Below are 24,830 nucleotides of genomic sequence, written 5' to 3' on the forward strand. Positions count from 1 at the left end.
TTGTCTAGGCCTGTTGTATGGATTTTTACTTAAAGTGTACTTGTCATATCCCGAAAAAAAAAGTGTCCTTACTCTGTATGACTTGTGTTCCTCCCTGAGAGCTTAGTCTCATGCAATCACTGGAGGCTGCTCTGTGACTCCCTCCTCTCTGCTGCAGCCTGATGGGACAGGAGTGAGCACAGAGGAGTACTAATCCCACCCTCACTTACTGGACTTTGTCCATTCCTGTGCTTCAGCTTGGAAAAAGATGATGCTGCAGCCAGACAGGATTGTGTTCTGGATGGTATGGGGACCCCTAGTGGTGTGTTTTTAAAAAAAAATTTTTTATAAGCCATGATTTCTATTAGGGATCGACCGATATAGTTTTTTTAGGGCCGATACCGATAATCGGTGGAGGTTAGGGCCGATAGCAGATAACTTATACCGATATTCCGGTCCGTCATGTCACTCGTCATTGCGCACAGCTTAACGCAGGACGCAGCAGGAGCCAGAAGTAGTGTGGACCTCGGGCCCCGGGAACAGGTAATTATAAAACCGGGGATGGGCGAGGCAATGGGGTCGGGGTGCGTTGGGGGCGCTGCGGGGGGCGGGAAATTATCGGCTTATCGGCAAGGTAATTGCCGATACCGATAATGCCCAAAATCGTGATTATCGGCCAAACCGATAATCGGTCGATCCCTAATTTCTATAAAAGGAACATTTTTAATTTTCTTATCAAGTATATTAGAAAGGTTAAGGTTTTGCCAACATGTACAACATATAAAAAGTTTTTGAATCTGACGCTGCTCATTTAATTTATCTTTAAAGAACTCGTTTTTTTTGTTTTTGTTTTTTTCATACTGAGTGGAAGGATGCATCCATCGAGCAGCGATATTCAGTGGGAGAATTTCACAACCGCCTGCTGCCAGATTCGTGCCATACCTGATTTATTTGAATGAGTTGAATGGAGTCAGCTAGTGACTCCAGTTACCTAACTTTCTGACCATATCTGGCTTTTGACCTGGACTGAAAACTGCAGCAGAACATCTTTTTCAGTCCAGGTCAAAGAGCCAAATACAGTTGGAAAATGAGCTGACTGAAGTTTGGCTCATTGAAATAAATGGGGTCCTGCATGGATCAGGCAGAGATCTGTCAACAAGCTGTTTTAAAATTCTCCTGCCGGATGCATAAAATGTGGTGTGCATGCATCTTTTAGGCTAGATTTCCATGCAGGTTTTTTTCTGGCGTTTTTTGGAAAGCTGCCACTGCAGTTTTTTAACCACAATAAAAAGTGGATCCAGTAGGAAGGAGAAGTATAAGTCCCTATTTTATATTTCCCTTTACACTTCTGGCTTTGGCTCAAGATTTGCAATGCCAGTATTCCAAAAAATACCGGAAAAAAACCTAGACTGAAGGAGATCTTTCTGTTGATGGCTTATAGTTAGGATTTATCAGCAGATCACTGGAGCACCACTCCACACTTTTCACACAGCATCGGCCCCGGCTCTTTATCTCGTGCTGGTAACGTCAGACATTCTTTTCTTGATCTCCACAGCGTTGGGTTTCAGACAGGATCCTGGTTGATGGTTTGAGGGAGTTGGAGTTTTTTGGAGGTAAGTCGGCTTTATCCCTCCCTTATGGAGAATGTCTCTGAAATGTCAATTTCCTACACTCCAGGCAAAGCTAATACACTATGCCTAGTGCAGGGCCATAGGGGGTCATGCATAACTAACTAGCTTTGCCTGGAATGTCCCTTCAGCCTGTTTAAAGATACCATATATTATTTTATCAAGGTAGCAGGCATTTAAAGGAACACTCCATGTTTGTGTATAATATGCATACAATAAACCAATGTTAACTGTTGAATATTTCTGCATATACTGTACTTTGCTTTACTTATTTTGCTTTTGTCCCTTTTATTAAGACTGTTAATGTGTCACAAAGACATTTTAACAGTTTTGATTGGTCTTGGTCTCAATTCTGATCATTAGAACAAATGACCTCTAGATCATAAGTCTATGAATGAAATGAAACTGGCTGGAGATTGCAGAGAACAGGGGATAGAAGCGCACGTTCTAATGATCGGTGGGTGTCTCAGTGTTGACACCTAGACTGATAAAACTTTTGACAAAAGTGTTACTGTCGTCTATGTACATTAAGATGTTGTACAGGCAATTGTTAGGCTCCATCCAACAGCTGTGCTTTATTATAGTCTATGGAGCACATCAGTCAGATGGGATGGCCTGCGGTAAAGCGGAATGCGCTGTTGCATGCTTTACCTGGCTATAACTCATGATCACAGTGGGTCTCAGGACTAAGGCCCGGTGCGATTTAGCTTTTGACAGGTCTGAACGACATGTCAAAAATTTCTACATATAATAGTAACGCTTTAAACTTCTCTGTTCTGAGCATTTATTCTCTTATTAAAAATTCTGCTGGATTCCTGGAACCTGGGAGCAGTGCGTTGCAGAAGCCCAGATATAGTTATGTATGAGCTGTTTGGTCGCAGTGCTGCTAATATACAACATACTGACTTCAAGAAGGAAACTGCAGAATTTTTTGAACTTTTTCTTTCGGTGCGATTGGAAGTGGAGTTTAATTTTAAAGCAGCAGTTGTGTCCTATTCTTGTGCTGTTATAAGCTGAGCGGATCCTCCTCTCCCTCCCTCCAGACTCTCATTTAGGGGACTCTCGAAGGAAAGTAAGTGAGACGTCCTGTCTCTGCACCCTGTTTCTGTATGTGCTGCATGGAGACATTGTGATGTGAGGCTCAGTTTCATCCCCAGCATCTTGGTCAGGCCTGTAAAAGTGTCTCTTGCACCTGTACAGTTAGATTAATGATATGTGCAATGTACGGTCAGTCTGTCAGTAGGTTTTTATGGCTCTTCCTAAAACCTGAAAAGAAGTTAGTTGGGGTGTTTTGTTGTAATTGGTCTTTATTAAAGGGGTTGTGAGAATATTTTAAGGGATCCCTCACTGAAGACCTCTTCTTCATATAGCTGGAATAAAAAACTGTCTGGAAAAGCGTCCTATTCCCTGTAGGACCTTTCCTAACTACATTGAGATCATTCAATATATTTTAATGGGTCCTTTGAAATCCTTTCTTTCCCCTGTGGTAACACTACAGGCAAATTGAACCTGTGGACAATCTCTTTATATAAATTGTTCAAGTATCACGTACTGTTTACATTGTTTTAGATCCATATTTAAACCCTAATGCTAATGTTATACACTTTTAAAGGGGTAAAGCTAAAGTGTACCTAAAGGTTTACACAACCACTGAGACCTCTCCCCACTAGAATAAGCGACACAATCGCTCGTCTGATAACAAAGTGACCCATGCACTCCATGAGACTTTCACTACATCCGTACTCCATGTGCTCAGCTTTTTTCAGAATTGAAGAGACACAACGTTCGGTGCTTGGTGGGGATCTCGGGGATCATAACTTCTAACATACAGTAGGGCAAAAAAGTATTTAGTCAGCAACCAATTGTGCAAGTTCTACCACATAAGAAGATGAGAGGCCTGTCATTTTCATCATAGGTATACCTCAACTATGAGAGACATAATGAGAAAAAAAATCCATAAAATAAAATTTTCTGATTTTTTTTTTTTTTTTTAACTCCTTAAGGACACAGAGCGTCCTGTACCTCTAACAATGACCGGGACACGTGGCTAATAGCAGGCGTCACCGATAGGGGTGATGCACACTATTAACCCTTTAGACAGTTAAAGTCGGTCGCCGCGGCTAAAGTTACAAAAATGCACTCCTGGCAGCTCAGTCGGGCTGATCGGGACTACCGCGGTGAAGGTCGCACGAGGAAGATCCCTTACCTACCTCCTCCGCATCCAACCGCCGAATGACTGCTCCGTGCCTGAGATCCAGGCTGAAGCAGTCAGGCGGCGATAACACTGATCAAAGCTATGCTATGGCATATGTCATTGATCAGTGTGAGAGTGTATTGCATGTTATAGCCCCCCCATCTATAACATTGCAAAAAAAAAAAAAGTGACAAAAAATTAACTGTGATTTAACCCTTCCCCTAATAAAAGTTTGAATCACCCCTCCTTTTCCCATTTGAAGAAAAAAAAAAAGTGTGTGGATAAAAAATTAAATAAATGTGGTATCCCTGCGTGCCTAAATATCCAAACTATAAAAATATATTGTTAATTAAACTGCACGGTCAATGGCGTACGCGCAAAAAAAATTCCACATTCCAAAATAGCGTATTTGGTAACTTTTTACACCAGAAAAAATTAATAAACGATCAAAACAAAAATGATACTGATAAAAACTTCAGATCACGGCACAAATATGAGCCCTCATACATCTTCATATGCATGCATATTTCGTGCATGAAGTTATGATTTTTTCCAGAAGTAATACAAAATTAAACCACCTATATAAGTAGGACATCATTTTATTCGTATGGGCCTACAGAATAAAGATATGGTGTCATTTTTACCAAAAAGTGCACTGCGTAGAATCTAAAGCTCCCAAAAGTTACAAAATGGCTTTGTTTTTCTTCCAATTTTGCCCCACAAATATATTCTTTTTTGGGGTTCACTGTAAAGTTTGTGGTGAAATGATTGATGTCATTACACAGAACAATTGGTGGCGCAAAAAAATGTAAGCCCTCATATGAGTCTGTAGGTGCAAAATTGAAAGCATTATGATTTTTAGAAGGTGATGAGGAAAAAAACGAAAGTGCAAAAACTGAAAAACCCGTGGTCCTTAAGAGGTTAAAGAATTTATTGGCGAATTATGGTGGAAAATAAGTATTTGGTCACCTACAAACAAGCAAGATTTCTGGCTCTCACAGCCCTGTAACTTCTTCTTTTAGTGCCTCCTCTGTCCTCCACTTGTTACCTGTATTAATGGCACCTGTTTGAACTTATCAGTATAAAAGATACCTGTCTACAACCTCAAACAGAAAGGGAGGAAAAATGAAAAAAGATATGGGGCGCTCTCTGACGTAGTAGGTAGGATACTTCTTAATGGAAAGAAGAGGGAAGAGAAGGGAGATAACCCACCACCACACCTATGCAGTGGTACTGACCTCCAAGAGTGATGCGGCATGTATGGCACTACTCTGTGGTGGTGTGAGGTGGACTGTTACACCTTGCTGCTTGGTTCCCCCTTGTCCGTTATACCCAGGCAGGGTGACGGAAAGAACTATATAGGAAAAGGAAGCACAGAAAATGCAGGGGTTCTGTCTCCCAAGCGCTACTGTTTAGATGAAATCGAGATGCCAATGGATACACAGGATTCTTTTATTCTTGTATATAAGGTACAACTGGACAACGTGTTTCGGTGTGTTCTCACGCTTTCCTCAGGTCCACAGTAAAAACTGCAAAGGTGCATATAAGTATACATACATGGTTGGTATATAAAAAACATATGTATATATAAATCTGGATGCCCCGTTTTGGGTAAGTTCCATAAAAGAGTAATAATCAGGATAAAATCATCATAATGACACCAATAAAAAGGTATGTATACATGGTCATGTAAAAGGTATGGTGATGTGTAGGGGAGACATCAGGTCCTTATGTTAAAACATTTTGGATGATGATAGCAGATAGATATGAGTCCCTGGGGTAGTGGTCTTAATCAAGACAGGCAGTAAGGGAAGTATAGATGGACAATGAAGGTACTGATGTCCCTAGTAAGGATGATGGCCTATTACATTAGGTGAAGGAGGTATAGGGAGGCAATGAAGGTTCTAGTCATTGCCTTCCTATACCTCCTTTACCTAATGTTATAGGCCATTGATGGCGAACCTTTTTGAGCCCGAGTGCCCGAACCGTAATGCACGCCAACTTTTTTCCCCTCAAAGTGCCAGCACAGCAATTAAATCAGAATACACATTAGCTTGGCAGTATAGTTCCCCCACATTAGGTGCAGTATATAGTCCCCCACATTAGGTGCAGTATATAGTCCCCCACATTAGGTGCAGTATATAGTCCCCCACATTAGGTGCAGTATATAGTCCCCCACATTAGGTTGGCAGTATATAGTCCCCCACATTAGGTTGGCAGTATATAGTTCCTCCACATTAGGTTGGCAGTATAGTTCCCCCACATTAGGTTGGCAGTATAGTTCCCCCATATTAGGTTGGCAGTATAGTTCCCCCACATTAGGTGCAGTATATAGTCCCCCACATTAGGTGCAGTATATAGTCCCCCACATTAGGTGCAGTATATAGTCCCCCACATTAGGTGCAGTATATAGTCCCCCACATTAGGTTGGCAGTATATAGTCCCCCACATTAGGTTGGCAGTATATAGTTCCTCCACATTAGGTTGGCAGTATAGTTCCCCCACATTAGGTTGGCAGTATAGTTCCCCCATATTAGGTTGGCAGTATAGTTCCCCCACATTAGGGTTGGCAGTATAATTCCCCCCCACAAGGTTGGCAGTATAATTCCCCCCCACAAGGTTGGCAGTATAATTCCCCCCCACAAGGTTGGCAGTATAATCCCCCCCCACAAGGTTGGCAGTATAATCCCCCCCCCCCCCCCCCCACAAGGTTGGCAGTATAAGTTCCCCCACATTAGGCAGGCAGTGTTCCCCCCCCCCACATTAGGCAGGCAGTGTTCCTCCCCCCAACTTAAGGCAGGCAGTGTTCCCCCCCCCACATTAGGCAGGCAGTGTCCCCCCCCACATTAGGCAGGCAGCCTACAGCCATATACAGTGTATGGCTGGAGGCTGTATGCCTGTGTCGGAACACCGAAGATGATGTCCCGCTGGTCACTTACCATGCGCGCGTCATCCTCCGTCCTCCCTGATGCTCCGCTCTGCTCTGCTTTATGGGCGCACGCATGGGACGTCATTGACGTGACGTCCCTGCGTGCTCTACCTCCCGGTGGTCCTTGCATTTTTAAAGCTAACGCTGGACTGCAGAGAGGTAACCGGGACATCCTTGTGTCCCGAAATGTGTCCGGAATGTGACGGGTGCCTGTGGCCGCATGCCCACAGAGGGGGCTCGGCGTGCCACCTGTGGCACGTGTGCCATAGGTTCGCCATCACTGTTATAGGCCATCAGCCTTACTATGGACATCAGTACCTTCATTGTCCATCTATACTTCCCTTACTGCCTGTCTTGATTAAGACCACTACCCCAGGGACTCATACCGATCTGCTATCATCATTTAAAATGTTTTAACATTTTAACAAGGAGTTGCTGTCTCCCCTACACATCACCATACCTTTTACATGACCATGTATACATACCTTTTTACTGGTGTCATTATGATGATTTTATCCTGATTATTACTCTTTTATGGAACTTACCCAAAACGGGGCATCCAGATTTATATATATATGTTTTTTATATACCAACCATGTATGTATACTTATATGCACCTTTGCAGTTTCTACTGTGGACCTGAGGAAGGCATGAGAACACACCGAAACACGTTGTCCAGTTGTACCTTTTATACAAGAATAAATAAAAGAATCCTGCGTATCCATTGGCATCTCGATTTCATCTAAACAGTAGCGCTTGGGAGACAGAACCCCTGCATTTTCTGTGCTTCCTTTTCCTGTACAACCTCAAACAGTCACACTTCAAACTCCACTATGGCCAAGACCAAAGAGCTGTCGAAGGACACCAGAATCAAAATCATAGACCTGCACCAGGCTGGGAAGACTGAAACTGCAATAGGTAAGCAGCTTGGTGTGAAGAAATCAACTGTGGGAGCAATTATTGGAAAATGGAAGACATACAAGACCACTGATAATCTTCCTCGATCTGGGGCTTCACGCAAGATCTCACCTGTGGTGTCAAAATGATCACAAGAACGGTGAGCAAAAATCCCAGAACCACATGGGGGGGACCTAGTGAATGACCTGCAGAGAGCTGGGACCAAAGTAACAAAGGCTACCATCAGTAACACCCTATGCCACCAGGGACTCGAATCATGCAATGCCAGACATGTCCCCCTGCTTAAGCAAGTACATGTCCAGGCCCGTCTGAAGTTTGCTAGAGAGAATTTGGATTATCCAGAGGAGTATTGCGAGAATGTTATATGGTCAGATAAAACCAAAGTAGAACTTTTTGGTAAAAGCTCAACTCGTCGTGTTTGAAGGAGAAAGAATGCTGAGTTGCATCCAAAGAACACCATACCTACTGTAAAGCATGGTGGTGGAAACATCATACTTTGGGGCTGTATCCGTGTAAAGAAAAAAATGAATGGGGCCATGTATCGTGAGATTTTGAGTGAAAACCTCCTTCCATCAGCAAGGGCATTGAAGATGAAACGTGGCTGGGTCTTTCAGCATGACAATGATCCCAAACACACCGCCTGGGCAACGAAGGAGGGGCTTCGTAAGAAGCATTTCAGGGTCCTGGAGTGGCCTAGCCAGTCTCCAGATCTCAACCCTATGGAAAACCTTTTGGAGAGAGTTGAAAGTCCGTGTTGCCCAGCGACAGCCCCAAAACATCACTGCTCTGGAGGAGATCTGCATGGAGGAATAGGCCAAAATACCAGCAACAGGGTGTGAAAACCTTGTGAAGACTTAAAGAAAACATTTGACCTCTGTCATTGCCAACAAAGGGTATATACCAAAGTATTGAGATTAACTTGTTATTGACCAAATACGTATTTTCCATCATAATTTGCAAATAAATCCTTTAAAAATCAGACAGTGATTTTATGGATTTATTTTTTTTTCCTCATGTCTCTCATAGTTGAGGTATACCTATGATGAAAATTACAGGCTTCTCATCTTTTTAAGTGGGAGAACTTGCACAATTGGTGGCTGACTAAATACTTTTTTGCCCTACTGTATCAGTAAGACATGTGAACATTTAGGTACACTTTAAAGGGATCTCCAATTCATAGGAAGACCTAGTCCAGCCTGCGCATTTTCCCTGCAGTGGCCACTGCAGGTGATTTTTGGTATTACATGGCACCTTTACAAAGAAAAGGGGGGCCATGTAAAACAGTCCTCCAAAGTGGAAGACACTCTTTGCAGTGGTTTTCTATCCCTGCTAATAGAGGGGTGTCACAAATGACAGAATCTACTCAATGTAGCCCTATCATCTAATCATATAAAGAAAATCCCATTAACAAAGACCTTTTAAAATCTTTAGTCCCTTTCCATAAAGTTTTACTCTTTATCTAACTTGATTATCTGTTTTGTAGCTTGTGCATATAATCGAATTGATCACCATTTTTCTATTGTCTCTTCAGCCAAGTGTTTATATGGTAAGGTAAAACCATGATGTACATTATATCTAGAGCTTATGACACCAGTAGGCTGTTATTAGGTAATATTAACTACACTGAAGGTATGAAAAACGATGGGTTCCCTATAAAGATTTGCTATAGACCAAGCTGCTGGGATGAGACTGTGGTGCTCACACAAGTCCTGCCTGTTCTGTACAGTGCTGTGACGTCTGTCATTTCATTATCATGTTCACATTTAGCATATCACTCCTGTATTAGCAGATTGTTGGCCCAGGTCTGCAAAATGCAAGCGACTTAAGGCTAGTTTACCTTTCCCAGACAAAGGACAACTACCTGGTCTAGTATTGACAAATCATTTATTGTTGTTCCCATTATACTATGCACTCTGCGGTAAAATACAAGTCAGTAGACAGGATAGTGGTTCACAACCTTCTTGTCTAGTCAGGAGCACAGGGTAGGCATATAGATGGCTCCAAATATCCCTCCCCCAGCCTCTCTATGCTAGGGCCTGTCTGAAGAGACTTGTGCTGTACAGTGTGGACTGAAAGGGTACTGCAGCCAAAATTGACAGGATAGGGGATTGCAGGGTCCCTGATTGCAGGGAGAACGGCCGCTGGGACCCTCCCACGATGTCCGGAACAGAGCGTGCTCTATTGATTTCTGTGAGAGCCTCGTATAGAACAGAGTCCAGCACTCGGCAATCATCAGCACTCCCATAGAAATGAATAGAGTGCCTGCCGTCACTGAGCGAAACAGGGTCCCATCCCGGAGATCGCAGGGGGTCCCAGCGGTCGGACCTCCACACTACTTTATCACCTATCCTGTGGATAGGGGAGAAGTTAATTTCAGCTGCAGGACCCCTTTATGCTGTAAAAGGCCCACTGTTATACCAACTCCTGCAACAGATTCACTGAAAAATGATCATATCACAACCATATGCAGTCATGGCCGTAAATGTTGGCACCCCTGAAATTTTTCAAGAAAATGTAAGTATTTCTCACAGAAAAGGATTGCAGTAACATGTTTTGCTATACACTTTTATTCCCTTTGGAGCAAACCAAAAAAGGAGGGGGGAAAAAAGCAAATTGGACATAATGTCACCAGACTCCAAAAATGGTCTGGATAAAATTATTGGCACCCTTTCAAAATTGTGGATAAATAAGATTGTTTCAAGCATGTGGTGCTCCTTTAACCACTTTGGGACCACGGACGTACAGGTATGCCCTGGTACTTAAGGACCAAGGGTGTACCCGTACGCCCGTCTGAATTTCGGTCCCGGGCAGGGACCGGACCGGGATGACTGCTGATATCTATCAGCAGGCATCCTGTGCCAATACCCAGGGGGGTCCCCCGCATGTCGGCCCCATGAATTCACACCGGCGATTTGCGGTGACCCTTGAAAATAAGGGGGATCAGGGTTGTCCAAGACACCCACGATACCCCTGAAGGGATAGGAGTGAGGGGGCAGGGGAGCCACCCTTCCTATCCCTGCTATTGGTCAGTCAGAAGCAACCGATCAATAGCAGATCGGGGGGGGGGGGGGGGGGGGTTAAAGTTTGGTTCCCCCGTTCTGCCCACCCACAGTAGTCCGGGCTGAACGGGGAACTGACGGTGACTGGAGCCGGAGGTCCACTTACCATCGGCAGCGGGCAGCAGAGGACGGCGATGCGGCTCCCTGGTGCGTCAATCCTACGGAAGCCGGTTAGTAGTAGCCTAGCAACATCTGGAGGGCTACATTTTAGAGACCACTATACAGTGGTCTTTAAACTGTAGCCCTCCAGATGTTGCAAAACTACAACTCCCAGCATGCCCAGACCCCATATGTGGATGTAAAGTGCTCTGCAGGCGCACTACAATGCTTAGAAGGGAAGGAGCGCCATTGGGCTTTTGGAGAGTAAATATGTCTGGAATCGAAGGCCACGTATGTTTACAAAGCCCCCATAGTGCCAGAACAATGGAACCCCCCCCCCCCCCCCTGTTTGGAATGGAAGTCAGGGGCCATGTGCGTTTACAAAGCCCCCTGTGGTTCCAGAAAAGTGGACCCCCACATGTGACCCCATTTTGGAAACTACACCCCCCATATAATGTAATAAGGGGTGCAGTGAGAATTTACGCCCCGCAGGTGTCTGACAGATTTTTGGAACAGTGGTCCGTGAAAATGAAAAATGTTGTTTTTCATTTGCACAGCCCACTGTTCTAAAGATCTGTCAAACTCCAGAGGTTTGTAAATACTCACTGCACCCCATATTAAATTCTGTGAGGGGTGTAGTTTCCAAAATGGGATCACATGTGGGGGGTCCACTTTTCTGGAACCACAGGAGGCTTTGTAAACGCACATGGCCCCTGACTTCCATTCCAAACAAATTGTATTTCCAAAAGCTCAATGGGGGTCCTCCTCTTCTAAGCATTGTAGTGCGCCAGTAGAGCACTTGACGTCCACACATGGGGTATTTCCATGCTAAGAAGAAATGGGCTTACAAATTTTGGGGGGCATTTTCTCCTATTACCCCATGTAAAAATGAGAAATTTGGGGAAAAAATGCATTTTAGTGAGATTTTTTATTTTTTTTTTTCCATTTACTCATCCGACTTTAACAAAAAGTACTGCACAGTATTAGCAATCAACTGATTGCAATGAATAGTCCCCTATGGGGACATAAAAAGTGTAAATAAATAAATAAAATAATTTAAAAATGTTAAATAAAAATGTGAAAAATCACCTCCCCCAATGAAAAAGTAAAACGTCCGTTTTTCCCATTTTAACTCCAATAATGAATACACTTATTTGGTATCACCGCATGTGTAAGTCTGACCTATTAAAATATTTTGTTAATTATCCCATACTGTGAACGGCGTAAACGAAAATGTATTTTTAACAAAGGTCCAAAATTTTATTCCCAAAAAAATTTATAAAAAAATTTATAAATAGTAAAACCTTAGCAAAAGTGATACTGATAAAAATTACAGATCATGGCGCAAAAAATTAGCCCTCATATCGCCCCATATACTGAAAAAATGAGAAAGTTATAGGTGGTCAAAATAGGGGAATTTCAAACATACTAATTTTGTTAAAATGGTTTGAGATTTTTTTCAAGCGGTACAGTTATAGAAAAGCATATAACATGGGTATCATTTTAATCGTATTGACCCACAGAATAAAGAAAACATGTCCTTTTTACCGGAAAGTGTACAGCGTGAAAACAAAACCTTCCAAAATTTGCTAAATTACAGTTTTCTTTTCAATTTTCCCAAATAACTAATATTTATTTATTTGCGTACATTTTATGGTAAAATAAAGGATGTAATTACAAAGTACAATTGGTGAAGCAAAAAACAAGCCCTTATATGGGTCTGTGGATGGAAATATGATGATTTTTAGAAGGCGAGGAGGAAAAAATGAAAATGCAAAAATAAAATTGGTCTGGTCCTTAAGGCCAAAATGGGCCTGGTCCTTAAGGGGTTAAACTCACCTGGGGCAAGTAACAGATGTGGGCAATATAAAAATCACACCTGAAAGCAGATAAAAGGAGAGAAGTTCGCTTAGTCTTCGCATTGTGTGTGTGTGCGTACCACACTAAGCATGGACAACAGAAAGAGAAGAGAACTGTCTGAGGACTTGAGAACCAAAATTGTTGAAAAATATCAACAATCTCAAGGTTACAAGTCCATCTCCAGAGATCTAGATTTGCCTTTGTCCACAGTACGCAACATTATCAAGAAGTTTGCAACCCATGGCCCTGTAGCTAATCTCCCTGAGCGTGGACGGAAGAGAAAAGATTGAGGTCTAAATGCAGGATAGTTCAGATGGTGGATAAGCAGCCCCAAACAATTTCCAAAGATATTCAAGCTGTCCTGCAGGCTCAGGGAGCATCAGTGTCAGCGCAAACTGTCGACATTTAAATGAAATGAAACGCTATGGCAGGAGACCCAGGACGACCCCACATCTGGCACAGAGACATAAAAAAAAGAAAGACTACATTTTGCCAAAATCCTTCTGGGAAAATAACTTGTGGACAGATGAGACCAAGATAGAGTTTTTTTGGTAAAGTACATCATTCTACTGTTTACCGAAAACGGAATAAGGCCTACAAAGAAAAGAACACAGTACCTACTGTGAAATATGGTGGAGGTTCAATGATGATTTGGGGTTGTTTTGCTGCCTCTGGCACTGGGGGCCTTGAATGTGTGCAAGGATTCATGAAATCTGAGGATTACCAATGAATTTTGGGTCTCGCTGTACAGCCCAGTGTCAGAAAGCTGGGTTTGTGTCCAAGATCTTGGGTCTTCCAGCAGGACAATGCTCCAAACATACGTCAAAAAGCCCCCAGATATAGATGGCAACAAAGCGCTGGAGAGTTCTGAAGTGGCCAGCAATGAGTCCAGATCTAAATCCCATTGAACACCTGTGGAGAGATCTTAAAATTGCTGTTGGGAAAAAGGCACCCTTCCAATAAGAGAGACCTGGAGCAGTTTGCAAAGGAAGAGTGGTCCAACATTCCGGCTGAGAGGTGTAAGAATCTTATTGATAGTTATAGGAAGCCACTGATTTTAGTTATTTTTTTCCAAAGGGTGTGCAACCAAATATTTAAGTGTGCCTATAATTTTGTCCAGCCCATTTCTGGAGTTTGGTGTGACATTATGTCCAATTTGCTTTTTTTTCTCCCTTTTTTGGTTTAGTTTTAATACACACAAAGGGAATACACATGTGTATAGCAAAACGTGTTACAGCAATCCTTTTCTGTGAGAAATACTTCATTATCTTGAAAAAATTCTGGGGTGCCAACATTTACGGCCATGACTGTACGTACCAAGTCAAATATGTTTCAATAAACAGAAATCCTTGACTTGCCTATATGTTAAAAGCATCTCTTCTAAACACAATATGGCAATTTGGAACTGTTGGAAGGAATTGTGTATGTATCTGTGTATAATTTTATGAAGGGTGTAATGCAGTCCCATGTGATTGTGCTCTCCTGGTTCTACTAAGAACCCCAAAGCCTCATAAGAAAAGCAAATGTCAGTTAAAACTGAGTATATCCACCTCCAGAACCATTGTACTATTGATATAAAGTAAAATCTGTTCGAGAGGTCTCAAAGAAAATGGTCACTATGCAAAATGTATGGTGGACTGGAAATCACAAGAAAATCTGGTCTGGATACATATATACATTACTTGTCCTGTACTGATCCTGAGTTATATCCTGTAATTTATTCCAGAGCTGCACTCACTATTCTGCTGGTGAGGTCACTGTGTACATACATTACATTACTTATCCTGTACTGATCCTGAGTTATATCCTATACTATACCCCAGAGCTGTGCTCACTATTCTGCTGGTGAAGTCCCTGTGTACATACATTACATTACTTATCCTGTACTGATCCTGAGTTATATCCTATACTATACCCCAGAGCTGTGCTCACTATTCTGCTGGTGAAGTCCCTGTGTACATACATTACGGTACTTATCCTATTGATCCTTGATGATCTCCCACAATGCAGGTGGTTTTCCACATATGGTTATAATATAATGATAATATCACAATGACGGGGCACTAAATAGCTAAGAATATAACTTTAAACCTTGCAGAATTGTGAGTGCAGATCTGGAGTATAACAGGCTGCATCTCTGACTATAAATAATAATAATGGAGCCTCATGCATCTTCTAATCCATGGACACTTGTTCATTCTCATTCCATTAATCTGACATCTTAATTTAACATTGTATTGTTTTGTTCCAGTGCCAATGTTATTTGGTATTTTAGTTGTTTCCATGTGTAACAATGTCCTATTTCTTCACCCATCTGACACAATTTGTCTCCATCCTGTGACATCCCACAAGTCTAATGGCCTCATGTTATGTTCTTTGTGCTTTACCTCCAGACGGATGAAGCAGCCAGTGTTGAGTCTATAGCCTCCTGCCGCGGTCCGGACACCATGGGGGTATACACACCGGACAGTAACTGCTATGATTTGCTTACTATCATAGGTAAGAGGGCAGCTGGTGGCATGAGCGGGAATAGATGGCTAGGTGCCTAGGTGGCCCTTCTATCCCATTGTCAGCACAGAGCTATAGTAGAAGGACTGGAGACCTCCTTTCTTAGGACAAGTTTCCACTTGTTTTTTTTTTCTCAAAACAGCCACAAACCCTGTCCAAACGGCTAAAGATATTAACATGAAACTTGGCCACATGTTACTTATATGTCAGCAACAAACATAGGATAGGTGATTTAACCCTTAAACCCCGCCCCTGGCAAATGGGGGTGAGTATGTTTAAAGTCCCATACAAGTCAATGGGAAATATATGTTACTACATAACTTCCAAACGGCTGGAGATATTTCAATAATACTTGATCACATGTTACTTATATATCCACTTAAAATATAGGATAGTTAATTTAACTCTTCACTACCCCCATTTGTGAGGGTCTGGGTTTTTGTTTAAAGTCCCATGCAAATCAATGGGAAATGTATGTTCCCACATAACTTCCGTACGGCTGGAGATATTTCAATACCTGGTAAACATATTACGGGTCCGGATATGAGGATGGGATGGGAGGTCGAGATAGGAGGACTGGATATGAGGTTGGGATATGACAACAATATATGAGGACGGGGTATGAAGTCAAAAGCTTCCTCCTTTGTTTATTTTCCACCCCAACAAGGATTAGGAAGGAAAAACCGGGCAACGCTGGGTATTCAGCTAGTGTGTGTATATATATATATATATATAAAACTCAATGTGTATGTATGTATGTATGTATGTTCCACAAAAATGTCCAAACGGCTAAAGATATTAACATGAAACTTGGCACACATGTTACTTATATGTCAACAACAAACATAGGATAGGTGATTTAACCCTTACCCCCATTTGTCAGGGGCGGGGTTTATGTTTAAAGTCCCATACAAGTCAATGGGAAATATATGTTACTGCATAACTTCCAAACGGCTTGAGATATTTCGATAATACTTGGTCACATGTTACTTATATGTCCTCTTAAAATATAGGATAGTTAATTTAACCCTTAACTACCCCCATTTGTGAGGGTCGGGGTTTTTGTTTAAAGTCCCATGCTAATCAATGGGAAATGTATGTTCCCACATAACTTCCATACGGCTGGAGATATTTTTTTTATTTTTTTATTCAATGTTTTTATTTTATTTCAATAGAAAACATAACAAACCAACAGGCGCACCGTTTTGTGCGATGGTACATAAGAAACTGACAGATAATGCAATAACATATTCCTATCAATAGTACCAAATAGCAGTCAAAGTCTAAAGTATCAAACAGGGACTGTAGCAATCGGTAAAGAAGCAACAGAATTGCAAGGTATCAGGAAGGGAGAGTCATCCACCATCAAAAATAAGGACGAAGGAATAAATACAGGTGACAAAACCAGCAGAAGAAGGGGAAGATAGCCCACTGAAGGGGGCAGACGTGAGAAATAGAACAGTGGACAAGGAGTAACCAGCCAGAATTAAGGAGAAAAGGGAGAAAGAGAGAAGCCAGGCTGGGAGACAAAAGCATAACAGACCAGGGAAAACGACCCGACAACACAGACTAGGGAAGTACAGGGGTATGAAGACAGAGACCAACACCTACAAGACATACACGGAAGGGCAGAACAGAAGGGGGGATCGGGAAAGGGAGGAATACAGGGGTGAGAGGGGAGAAACAATGGAGGGGAGGGGATAGAAGCAGCCTATCATGTGGCCGTAGGGGGACACAAGGCCAAAAGAGCATTAAATCGGGGAGAGGACTGAAACATGAGCCATTCCAGCCAGGTTTGGGAGTACCTATCGTATTCCTCCGGGGTAAGAGCAAGCAAGTCCTCCATACGCTGGGTGGTGGCAATCTACGGCTGGAGATATTTAAATAACTGGTACACATATTACGGGTCGGGATAGGAGGAGGTCGGGAAAGGAGGACGGGATATGAAGTCAAAAGCTTCCTCCTTTGTTTGTTTTCCTCCCCAACAAGGATTAGGAAGGAAAAACCGGGCAACGCCGGGTTATAATAACTCAACGTGTGTATGTTCCAGCATCACGTCCAAACGGCTGAAGATATTAACATGAAACTTGGCACACATGTTACTTATATGTCAACAACAAACATAGGCTGGGTAATTTAACCCTTACTCACCCCCATTTGCCAGGGGCGGGGTTTATGTTTTAAAGTCTCATACAAGTCAATGGTAATTTTGGCATAACTTCCAAAACGGCTGGAGATATTTCCGTAATACTTGGTCGCATGTTACTTATATGTCCACTTAAAATATAGGATAGTTAATTTATTCCTTAACCACCCCCATTTGTGAGGGTCAGGGTTTTTGCTTAAAGTCCCATGCAAATCAATGGGAAATGTATGTTCCTACATAACTTTAGTACGGCTGGAGATATTTCAATACCTGGTACACATATTACAGGTCGGGATAGGAGGTCGGGATATGACAACAATATATGACGATGGGATATGAAGTCAAAAGCTTCCTCCTTTGTTCATTTTCCTCCCCAACAAGGATTAGGAAGGAAAAACATATATATAATTATTATTATTATTATTATTAAAAACATTTTTTTTCTTCAAATAGTTGGTTTAAGTTGTCACCCTCTCCCTTCCCCCTGTGTTTTTCTCATGACAAGTCATGTGATTCCTCATGTGGCCCAAGGGTTTCCATTGAAGCAATAAGGGGGGGGGGGGGGGGTTGGGTAGTATGGTGGACTCCAATGCTAACCCACATGGCTTTTTTTTATTGGCTATATTTTTCTCCCATATAGTTTTATGCCAGCGAAATACCAAGCTTTTGTCCTTTAAAAAATACAAAAAAACTGCCTCTTAGTTTATTGGATTTTTTTTCCTCCCCCAATTTTTAGGAAAAGGATTTGAAGACCTGATGACAGTCAATTTAGCCCGTTATAAACCATCTGGAGAGTATGTATGTGTCAGAAGGATTAACATGGAGTCCTGCACCAATGACATGGTTGCTTTCCTGCAGGTGAGGTGAACATGCATGTATGTAACTGGGGCAGTGTCATGAGAAAACCAAAAAGACTCAAATCATAATAAGCAGGGTTCCTGGCAGCACAGAGTATTTAAGCAAATACATACTGATTTTGTAGGATGATATAGCAGCAAGATAGAATCAGCTCACCCCAGTGCCCAGCCGCCGAGCATGGAAACAGTGCGGACTGCACTGACCTGCAAAGAAAACCAGATCCAGCTCGTTCTCAGATCAACGGTGCCAGCTTTATTCACATACAATTGTAAAATAAAAATAGAGAAAAAGAAACGTAGCCGCACATCCACAATTTGTATTTTCATCTACTTGCTTCTCAGCATAAATAAAAAAAAACTTATACTAACAACCTGTTTAGTTTTTTTAAATTATGCTGTGAAGCAAGTAGATCAAAATACAAATGGTGGATGTGCGGCTGTGTTTCTCTATTTGTGTTGTACATTTATTCACATACAGCTACATGGGTCGCAGGTAGGTGGTAGGCTGTGATGCGTTCCAGCCAGGTGCTGTCCTTACTCATACACTGATTACAACTACAAAGGATCATATATATAGAGGCAGAAGGGAAAAGAAAATGACCGGAAACACTTGTTCACATGGCATTAACCTCTTCTCCTCCATTCACACAAGACATACCATTATGTATACCAGGGTTTCCCAACCAACCTTTTAAGGCTTTAAAAAAAAAAAAGAGAAGAAAATTACATAATGCACAATATCTATTTATCTGTGGGTGTGTAGTTTACAGTGCTGCTTTATACAGCAACTCACAAATGATGTCTTTTCTGGTAAGCGTCGTTACCTTCTCCTTCATCTGGTCCGGAACATGGGTGGCAGAGGGGTGTACATGGTTGTCAGAGGGCTGTACATGGGTGGCTGAGGAGCTGTACATGGGTGGCAGAGGAGCTGTACATGGGTGGAAAGGGTACAGTACCTTAAGAGCCATTTTTCTTCACTACACCGGCACAGGAATCGATGTGGGGAGGGGGACTCTGGGGCATTGGGTCACTACACTGGCACTGGAATCCGGCAGAGCACCGCCAGGGCACTCGTTCATTGCACCGCAGGGGGGACTCTGGGGCACGGGTCACTACACCTGCAAGGTAATCCGGCAGGGCACTCACTCACTGGGCCGCAGGGGGGCGGGGGACGTGGACGCTGGGGGACGCTGTGTACGCACGCACAGCAAAGCTCACACATACTTCCCTTTCCCCCACCCTGCGGCGCTGTGAGTCACAGGCACGCAGGCCGAGGTGGGAAATTTAAAAAAAATCCTGCGGCACCCTGGGTAGTGCTGGGGCACCCAGGTTGGTAATCACTGATGTATACCATTATGTACATAATGATATGTCTTGTGTGAATGGAGGAGAAGAGGTTAATGCCATGTGAATAGGTGTTGCCTGTCTTGTCATTTTCTTTTCCCTTCTGCATATATATGATCCTTTTGTAGTTGTAATCAGTGTATGAGTAAGGCCAGCACCTGGCTGAAACGCGTCACAGCCTACCACCTACCTGTGATCCATGTAGCTGTATGTGTATGTGCTGTTGATCGGAGAATGATCTGGATCTGGTTTCTTTTTGTAGATTTTGTAGGATGAGTTCCATACATGATTAGTAGTAAAGATAGAGCTGCATATGACTTTGGAACAGTGGTACAGAAACGGAATAGAGACAAGTGGAGGTCATATAGCGCCTGGAGTCCACTAACAGTGATGTGAAGCTTATACCTTCTATGCTGAGACATCCTAAACCTATAGGTTACCAGTGATTTTCTATTAATCTTGTCTCTTCTCTGCAGACTGAACTCCATGTATCCAAGCTGTTCAATCACCCCAACATCCTCCCTTACAGAGCAACGTTCATTGCTGACAATGAGCTGTGGGTGGTCACCCCATTTATGGCTTATGGTGAGTAGAATGGGGCACACATAGCAAACAAATGAGTTTGCTTATATCACTTTTTAAGGAGTTGTCCACTCAGGACAGCTCTCATCCGTATGATGTGTTAGGACATATGGATGTTATACAAGTGCATTGTAACCTGTGCAAGAAATTCAGCACTGGCAGGAATGCTGAGTATGAGAATGTCCCCAGGTCTTACCAGTGCAGGAGGGGAAGGGTACACTGTCGCCCCACACATTGACTATGGCTGTTGTGATTTCCCTACAGGATCAGCCAAAGACCTGATCTGCACACACTTCACAGATGGCATGAGTGAGCTGGCCATTGCTTACATCCTGCTGGGATTGCTGAAAGCCCTGGATTATATTCATCACATGGGATATGTGCACAGGTAATTACATCAAACCTCCAGTGACTGCTTGTCCTTCAGTTGCCCCCTCTCGTGTATCTCATGATGTTCTGGAAAAGCTGGACATCTGCCTCTACAGCTCCCATCGGTTTGACCACAAAGTTTTGCCAGAATACCAAATTGTTGTCATGCAGTGATGCACCCATCTATAACTAGATTAACAGGTATGTTGATTTGTTGTCCATGAGCCTTTGGAAGTGGAGAACAATGTGGAGGGCTGATGTTATTATGTTAAATTAAATGTTTTTTATGAAAAGACTCTTTTTTTTTTTTTTTTTTAAATAAAATATATAACATAACATATATATATATGTGTGTGTGTGTGTATATATATATATATATATATATATATATATATATATATATATATATATATATATATATATATATATATATATGTGTGTGTGTGTGTTCAGTGATGCGTTGCAGAATCTTGTAATATTTTTATTGGACTAACATTATTCACAAAAATTGAAGTATATATAATCTGAATATATAATCCACCATATAAGGGGGATCAATTACTCAACAAGAGAAGGAGAATAGAAAGCAGAACTGGGATATCACATTTGGATCAGACCTAGACACAACCTCCTTAGGTCTCTGGAGACTAGACCAAAATTCTCTTGCCACCCCCCCCAGAACTTCCTGAATTTGTGCAGGGAATTAAGTCCTTCTCCATATTGACCAACCAGTTAAGCAATAAATTCAGTGACTGTCCAGGGGGCCCATCCAACAAATTCAGTTCAATTCATTTATGAATGTTATAGAGCAGGGGTATTTTTTTGTAGGTGTCTGCCTGTTGTACAACATTATTATTACCTTATTGAGTCACAGGGGAAAACAAGCTTCTGTAGTGTGAGGATTTAACTCTACTGTACCCTGTATGACCTGCATGCTGTCACATACTGTGCCCCTGATTATAATACTGCAACACACTGTGCCCGAGTATACTATTACCATATACTGTGACCCTGAATATAATATTACCACATGCTGTACCATCAAATATAATATTGCCAAACACTGTGCCCTGCACCTGCTTAATTATTGCCACTGTGCCTGATATGAACTGTGCCACTATGCCCTCCCTATATGAACTGTGCCACTAAGACACCCATGATATGAACTGTGCCACTATGCCCTCCCAATATGAACTGTGCCACTGACACCCATGATATGAACTGTGCCACTATGCCCTCCCAATATGAACTGTGCCACTGACTCCCGTGATATGAACTGTGCCACTGACACCCGTGATATGAACTGTGCCACTGACACCCGTGATATGAACTGTGCCACTGACACCCGTGATATGAACTGTGCCACTGACACCCGTGATATGAACTGTGCCACTGACACCCGTGATATGAACTGTGCCACTGACACCCGTGATATGAACTGTGCCACTGACACCCGTGATATGAACTGTGCCACTGACACCCGTGATATGAACTGTGCCACTGACACCCGTGATATGAACTGTGCCACTGACACCCGTGATATGAACTGTGCCACTGACACCCGTGATATGAACTGTGCCACTGACACCCGTGATATGAACTGTGCCACTGACACCCGTGATATGAACTGTGCCACTAAGACACCCGTGATATGAACTGTGCCACTGACACCCGTGATATGAACTGTGCCACTGACACCCGCGATATGAACTGTGCCACTAAGACACCCACGATATGAACTGTGCCACTAAGACACCCACGATATGAACTGTGCCACTAAGACACCCACGATATGAACTGTGCCACTATGACCCTCTCATGTAACTGTGCCACTGCCCCTTATATGAACTTTGCCAATATGCCCCCTATATGAAATGTGCACTTGTTATTTCCTGTGACCCTCCAGCAGTTGCAAACTACAACTCCCATAATACACAGGTCATGATAGGAGGTGTAGTTCTGCCACACCTGGAGAGCTACAGATAGGACTGTTCACCTGAGAATGCCCCCCTCTCCCAGGCCCCACACTCATTTGCTTCTCAGGTTTCTTCCAGTCATTTGTGGCCAGAGCAGAATGATGTAGGCAGCGATAATCGTGCAGTCTGTATCATAGAGGAATTGTCGAGCGGCTGGGCAGGGAGTAGTGTTCACCTTCTCCGGGACACACTCTGCTAAACATTTCAATCGGTGTCTGGTTTTACTAGGCTACGCCCACATGCCAGAGCTTTAATGGTGGCCATGTTGGTTGCCACCTAGTTTTTCTAGATAACATTTTTTTTAATATTTTGTTGTAGGGATTGCTTATGGTGGAAATGGGTATCCGGATTAGCCAATGTCCCGTGCTCATCAGCTGTAATATTTATTTGTAACTGTGTAACTAGATTGTTCATGACTGCAGTGGATTACTTGCATAGTACAATTTATCTGATCTTTCCGGTCTTTGGGTTATTTAGTCTGCTGTCAGTTCTCACAACTGTGTTGAACCTCTTTCTCTTAGGAGCGTAAAGGCCAGTCACATCCTGATCTCTGTGGACGGTAAAGTTTTTCTGTCTGGTCTGCGCAGCATCCTTAGTATGATAAACCATGGGCAACGTGTTAAAGTAGTCCATGATTTCCCCAAACACAGCTCCGGAGTCCTCCCATGGCTTAGCCCAGAGGTCTTGCAGCAGGTAGGAGGGTAGAACCTTTTATCATGTGACCTATTTTCCTCTCTTATTGTTCGTTGTCTCTGGATTTTTATAGTTATCTGTTTTCCCTCAGAACCTACAGGGATATGATGCCAAGTCTGACATCTACAGTGTGGGGATCACAGCATGTGAATTGGCTAATGGTCATGTGCCATTCAAAGACATGCCAGCAACACAGGTAAGGGAAAGGGCTTAGGTATCAGAACTTAAAGGGGTACTCCGTCCCTAAGACATCTTATCCCCTACCCAAAGGATAGGGGATAAGATGTCTGATTGCGGGGCGCCCGCCGCTGGGGACCCACGCCATCTCTCATGCAGCACCCACCTCTCAGCTGCATGAAGCAGTGATCGCTCCATGTCTGAAGCCTCACGACGACGGTGCCGGAGTATCGTGACATCACGACTCCGCCACTTTGTGACATCACGCCCCACCCCCTCAATGCAAGTCTATGGGAGGGGGCATGATGGCTGTCTTGGGGCCGGAGTACCCCTTTAATGGGGTTATCAGGATACCTGAAAAAAAAGCTCAAAAACAAATACTTTCCTACCTCGGTTTCCCAGGTCTTCCGATGTTATATCATTTGGTCCCCACAGCTCTGGCTCCTTCCTGAGGGACGCTGCTGCAGCCAGTGATTGACTGAATGGGCAGTCACTGTAGAGAAGAGCTTTTATAAGTAGAAAAGTAGACAGAGCTGAAGTGGACTGGATGAGGTCACAGCCGGAGCCTCGGGAACCAATGATTGTTGTTACAATGTCTTTCTTTCATGTAAATCCTCTTTACCCTAGATGCTCCTGGAAAAGCTAAATGGCACAGTACCCTGCTTGCTTGACACAGCTACTATTCCCGCCTCTGAACTCACTATGATGACCTCTCGCTCAGGAGCTGACTCTGGCATTGGTGAGGGGACCTCCTGTCGCCCGTCCAATGGGGAACCAAGCATGCACCCATACAATCGCAGCTTCTCTCCTCATTTCCACAACTTAGTGGAGTTGTGTCTGCAGAGGAACCCTGAACTCAGGTAAACTATGGCAGCTTGATATATAACAGGGTATACCAACCCATAGTTACAAAACCACAGCTCACATCATGCTCTGACAACCTTTGCTTTTCAGTGCATGATGGGAGATGTAATCTTGCAACAGCTGGAGAGCCACAGATTGGTGAATGCTGATATATAACTCTAGGAAGGGCAGTGTGACATGCAGATTTATCATAGGGTCAGTTGGCAGTGTGACATGCAGATTTATCATAGGGTCAGTTTAGAACTAAATTGCGCATGTGATCTAAAGCCAATTGAGAGCTACCTGTCATCACTTTTTTTATGCTGCCTGAAATACGAGTCATCAGGGTGGTCCCCGACTGCTTCTCTACGAACCACCAACCTGGATTGAGAGATCTCTCGCTGTTTAGGTATAGGGGGAGAAACCTATCGTGACCTCCCTGATGACTTATTGAGGCAGAATGAAAGTGATGAGGATCCAGAAGAGGGGTTAGATCACTAACAACAATAATCACCTAATCAGTGGATATGATCACTGGGACCCCCATCCATTTCTTGTGTCCCCTGATGAGGCAGTCATGATCACACTCCCAATGTCGAACTGCCAAGAATAGTCCAGTACTGTATATCTGAGAGTCCTGTAGTATTGAATGCAGTGACATGCTTTACT

The 24,830-nt window shown here is 43.0% G+C and overlaps 1 protein-coding gene across 3 annotated transcripts in view; it reads left to right on the top strand.

The window, feature by feature from the left end:
• Nucleotides 1-24,830, top strand: part of STRADA (STE20 related adaptor alpha) — a 29,498-nt gene that overhangs the window by 3,600 nt on the left and 1,068 nt on the right. For 2 of the 3 annotated variants that reach the window (XM_056548197.1, XM_056548196.1), the window contains exons 3-11: nt 1,535-1,592; nt 2,651-2,679; nt 15,060-15,165; nt 18,057-18,178; nt 19,998-20,106; nt 20,368-20,491; nt 22,970-23,141; nt 23,233-23,337; nt 23,946-24,178. In XM_056548197.1, the coding sequence (XP_056404172.1) occupies nt 1,535-1,592; nt 2,651-2,679; nt 15,060-15,165; nt 18,057-18,178; nt 19,998-20,106; nt 20,368-20,491; nt 22,970-23,141; nt 23,233-23,337; nt 23,946-24,178 (1,058 nt within the window). The remainder of the gene's footprint in view (nt 1-1,534; nt 1,593-2,650; nt 2,680-15,059; nt 15,166-18,056; nt 18,179-19,997; nt 20,107-20,367; nt 20,492-22,969; nt 23,142-23,232; nt 23,338-23,945; nt 24,179-24,830) is intronic. The other variant, XM_056548198.1, reaches the window with a different exon arrangement.

Source organism: Hyla sarda, chromosome 12 (genome assembly GCF_029499605.1).
Source record: "Hyla sarda isolate aHylSar1 chromosome 12, aHylSar1.hap1, whole genome shotgun sequence".
NCBI classification, from domain to species: domain Eukaryota; kingdom Metazoa; phylum Chordata; class Amphibia; order Anura; family Hylidae; genus Hyla; species Hyla sarda.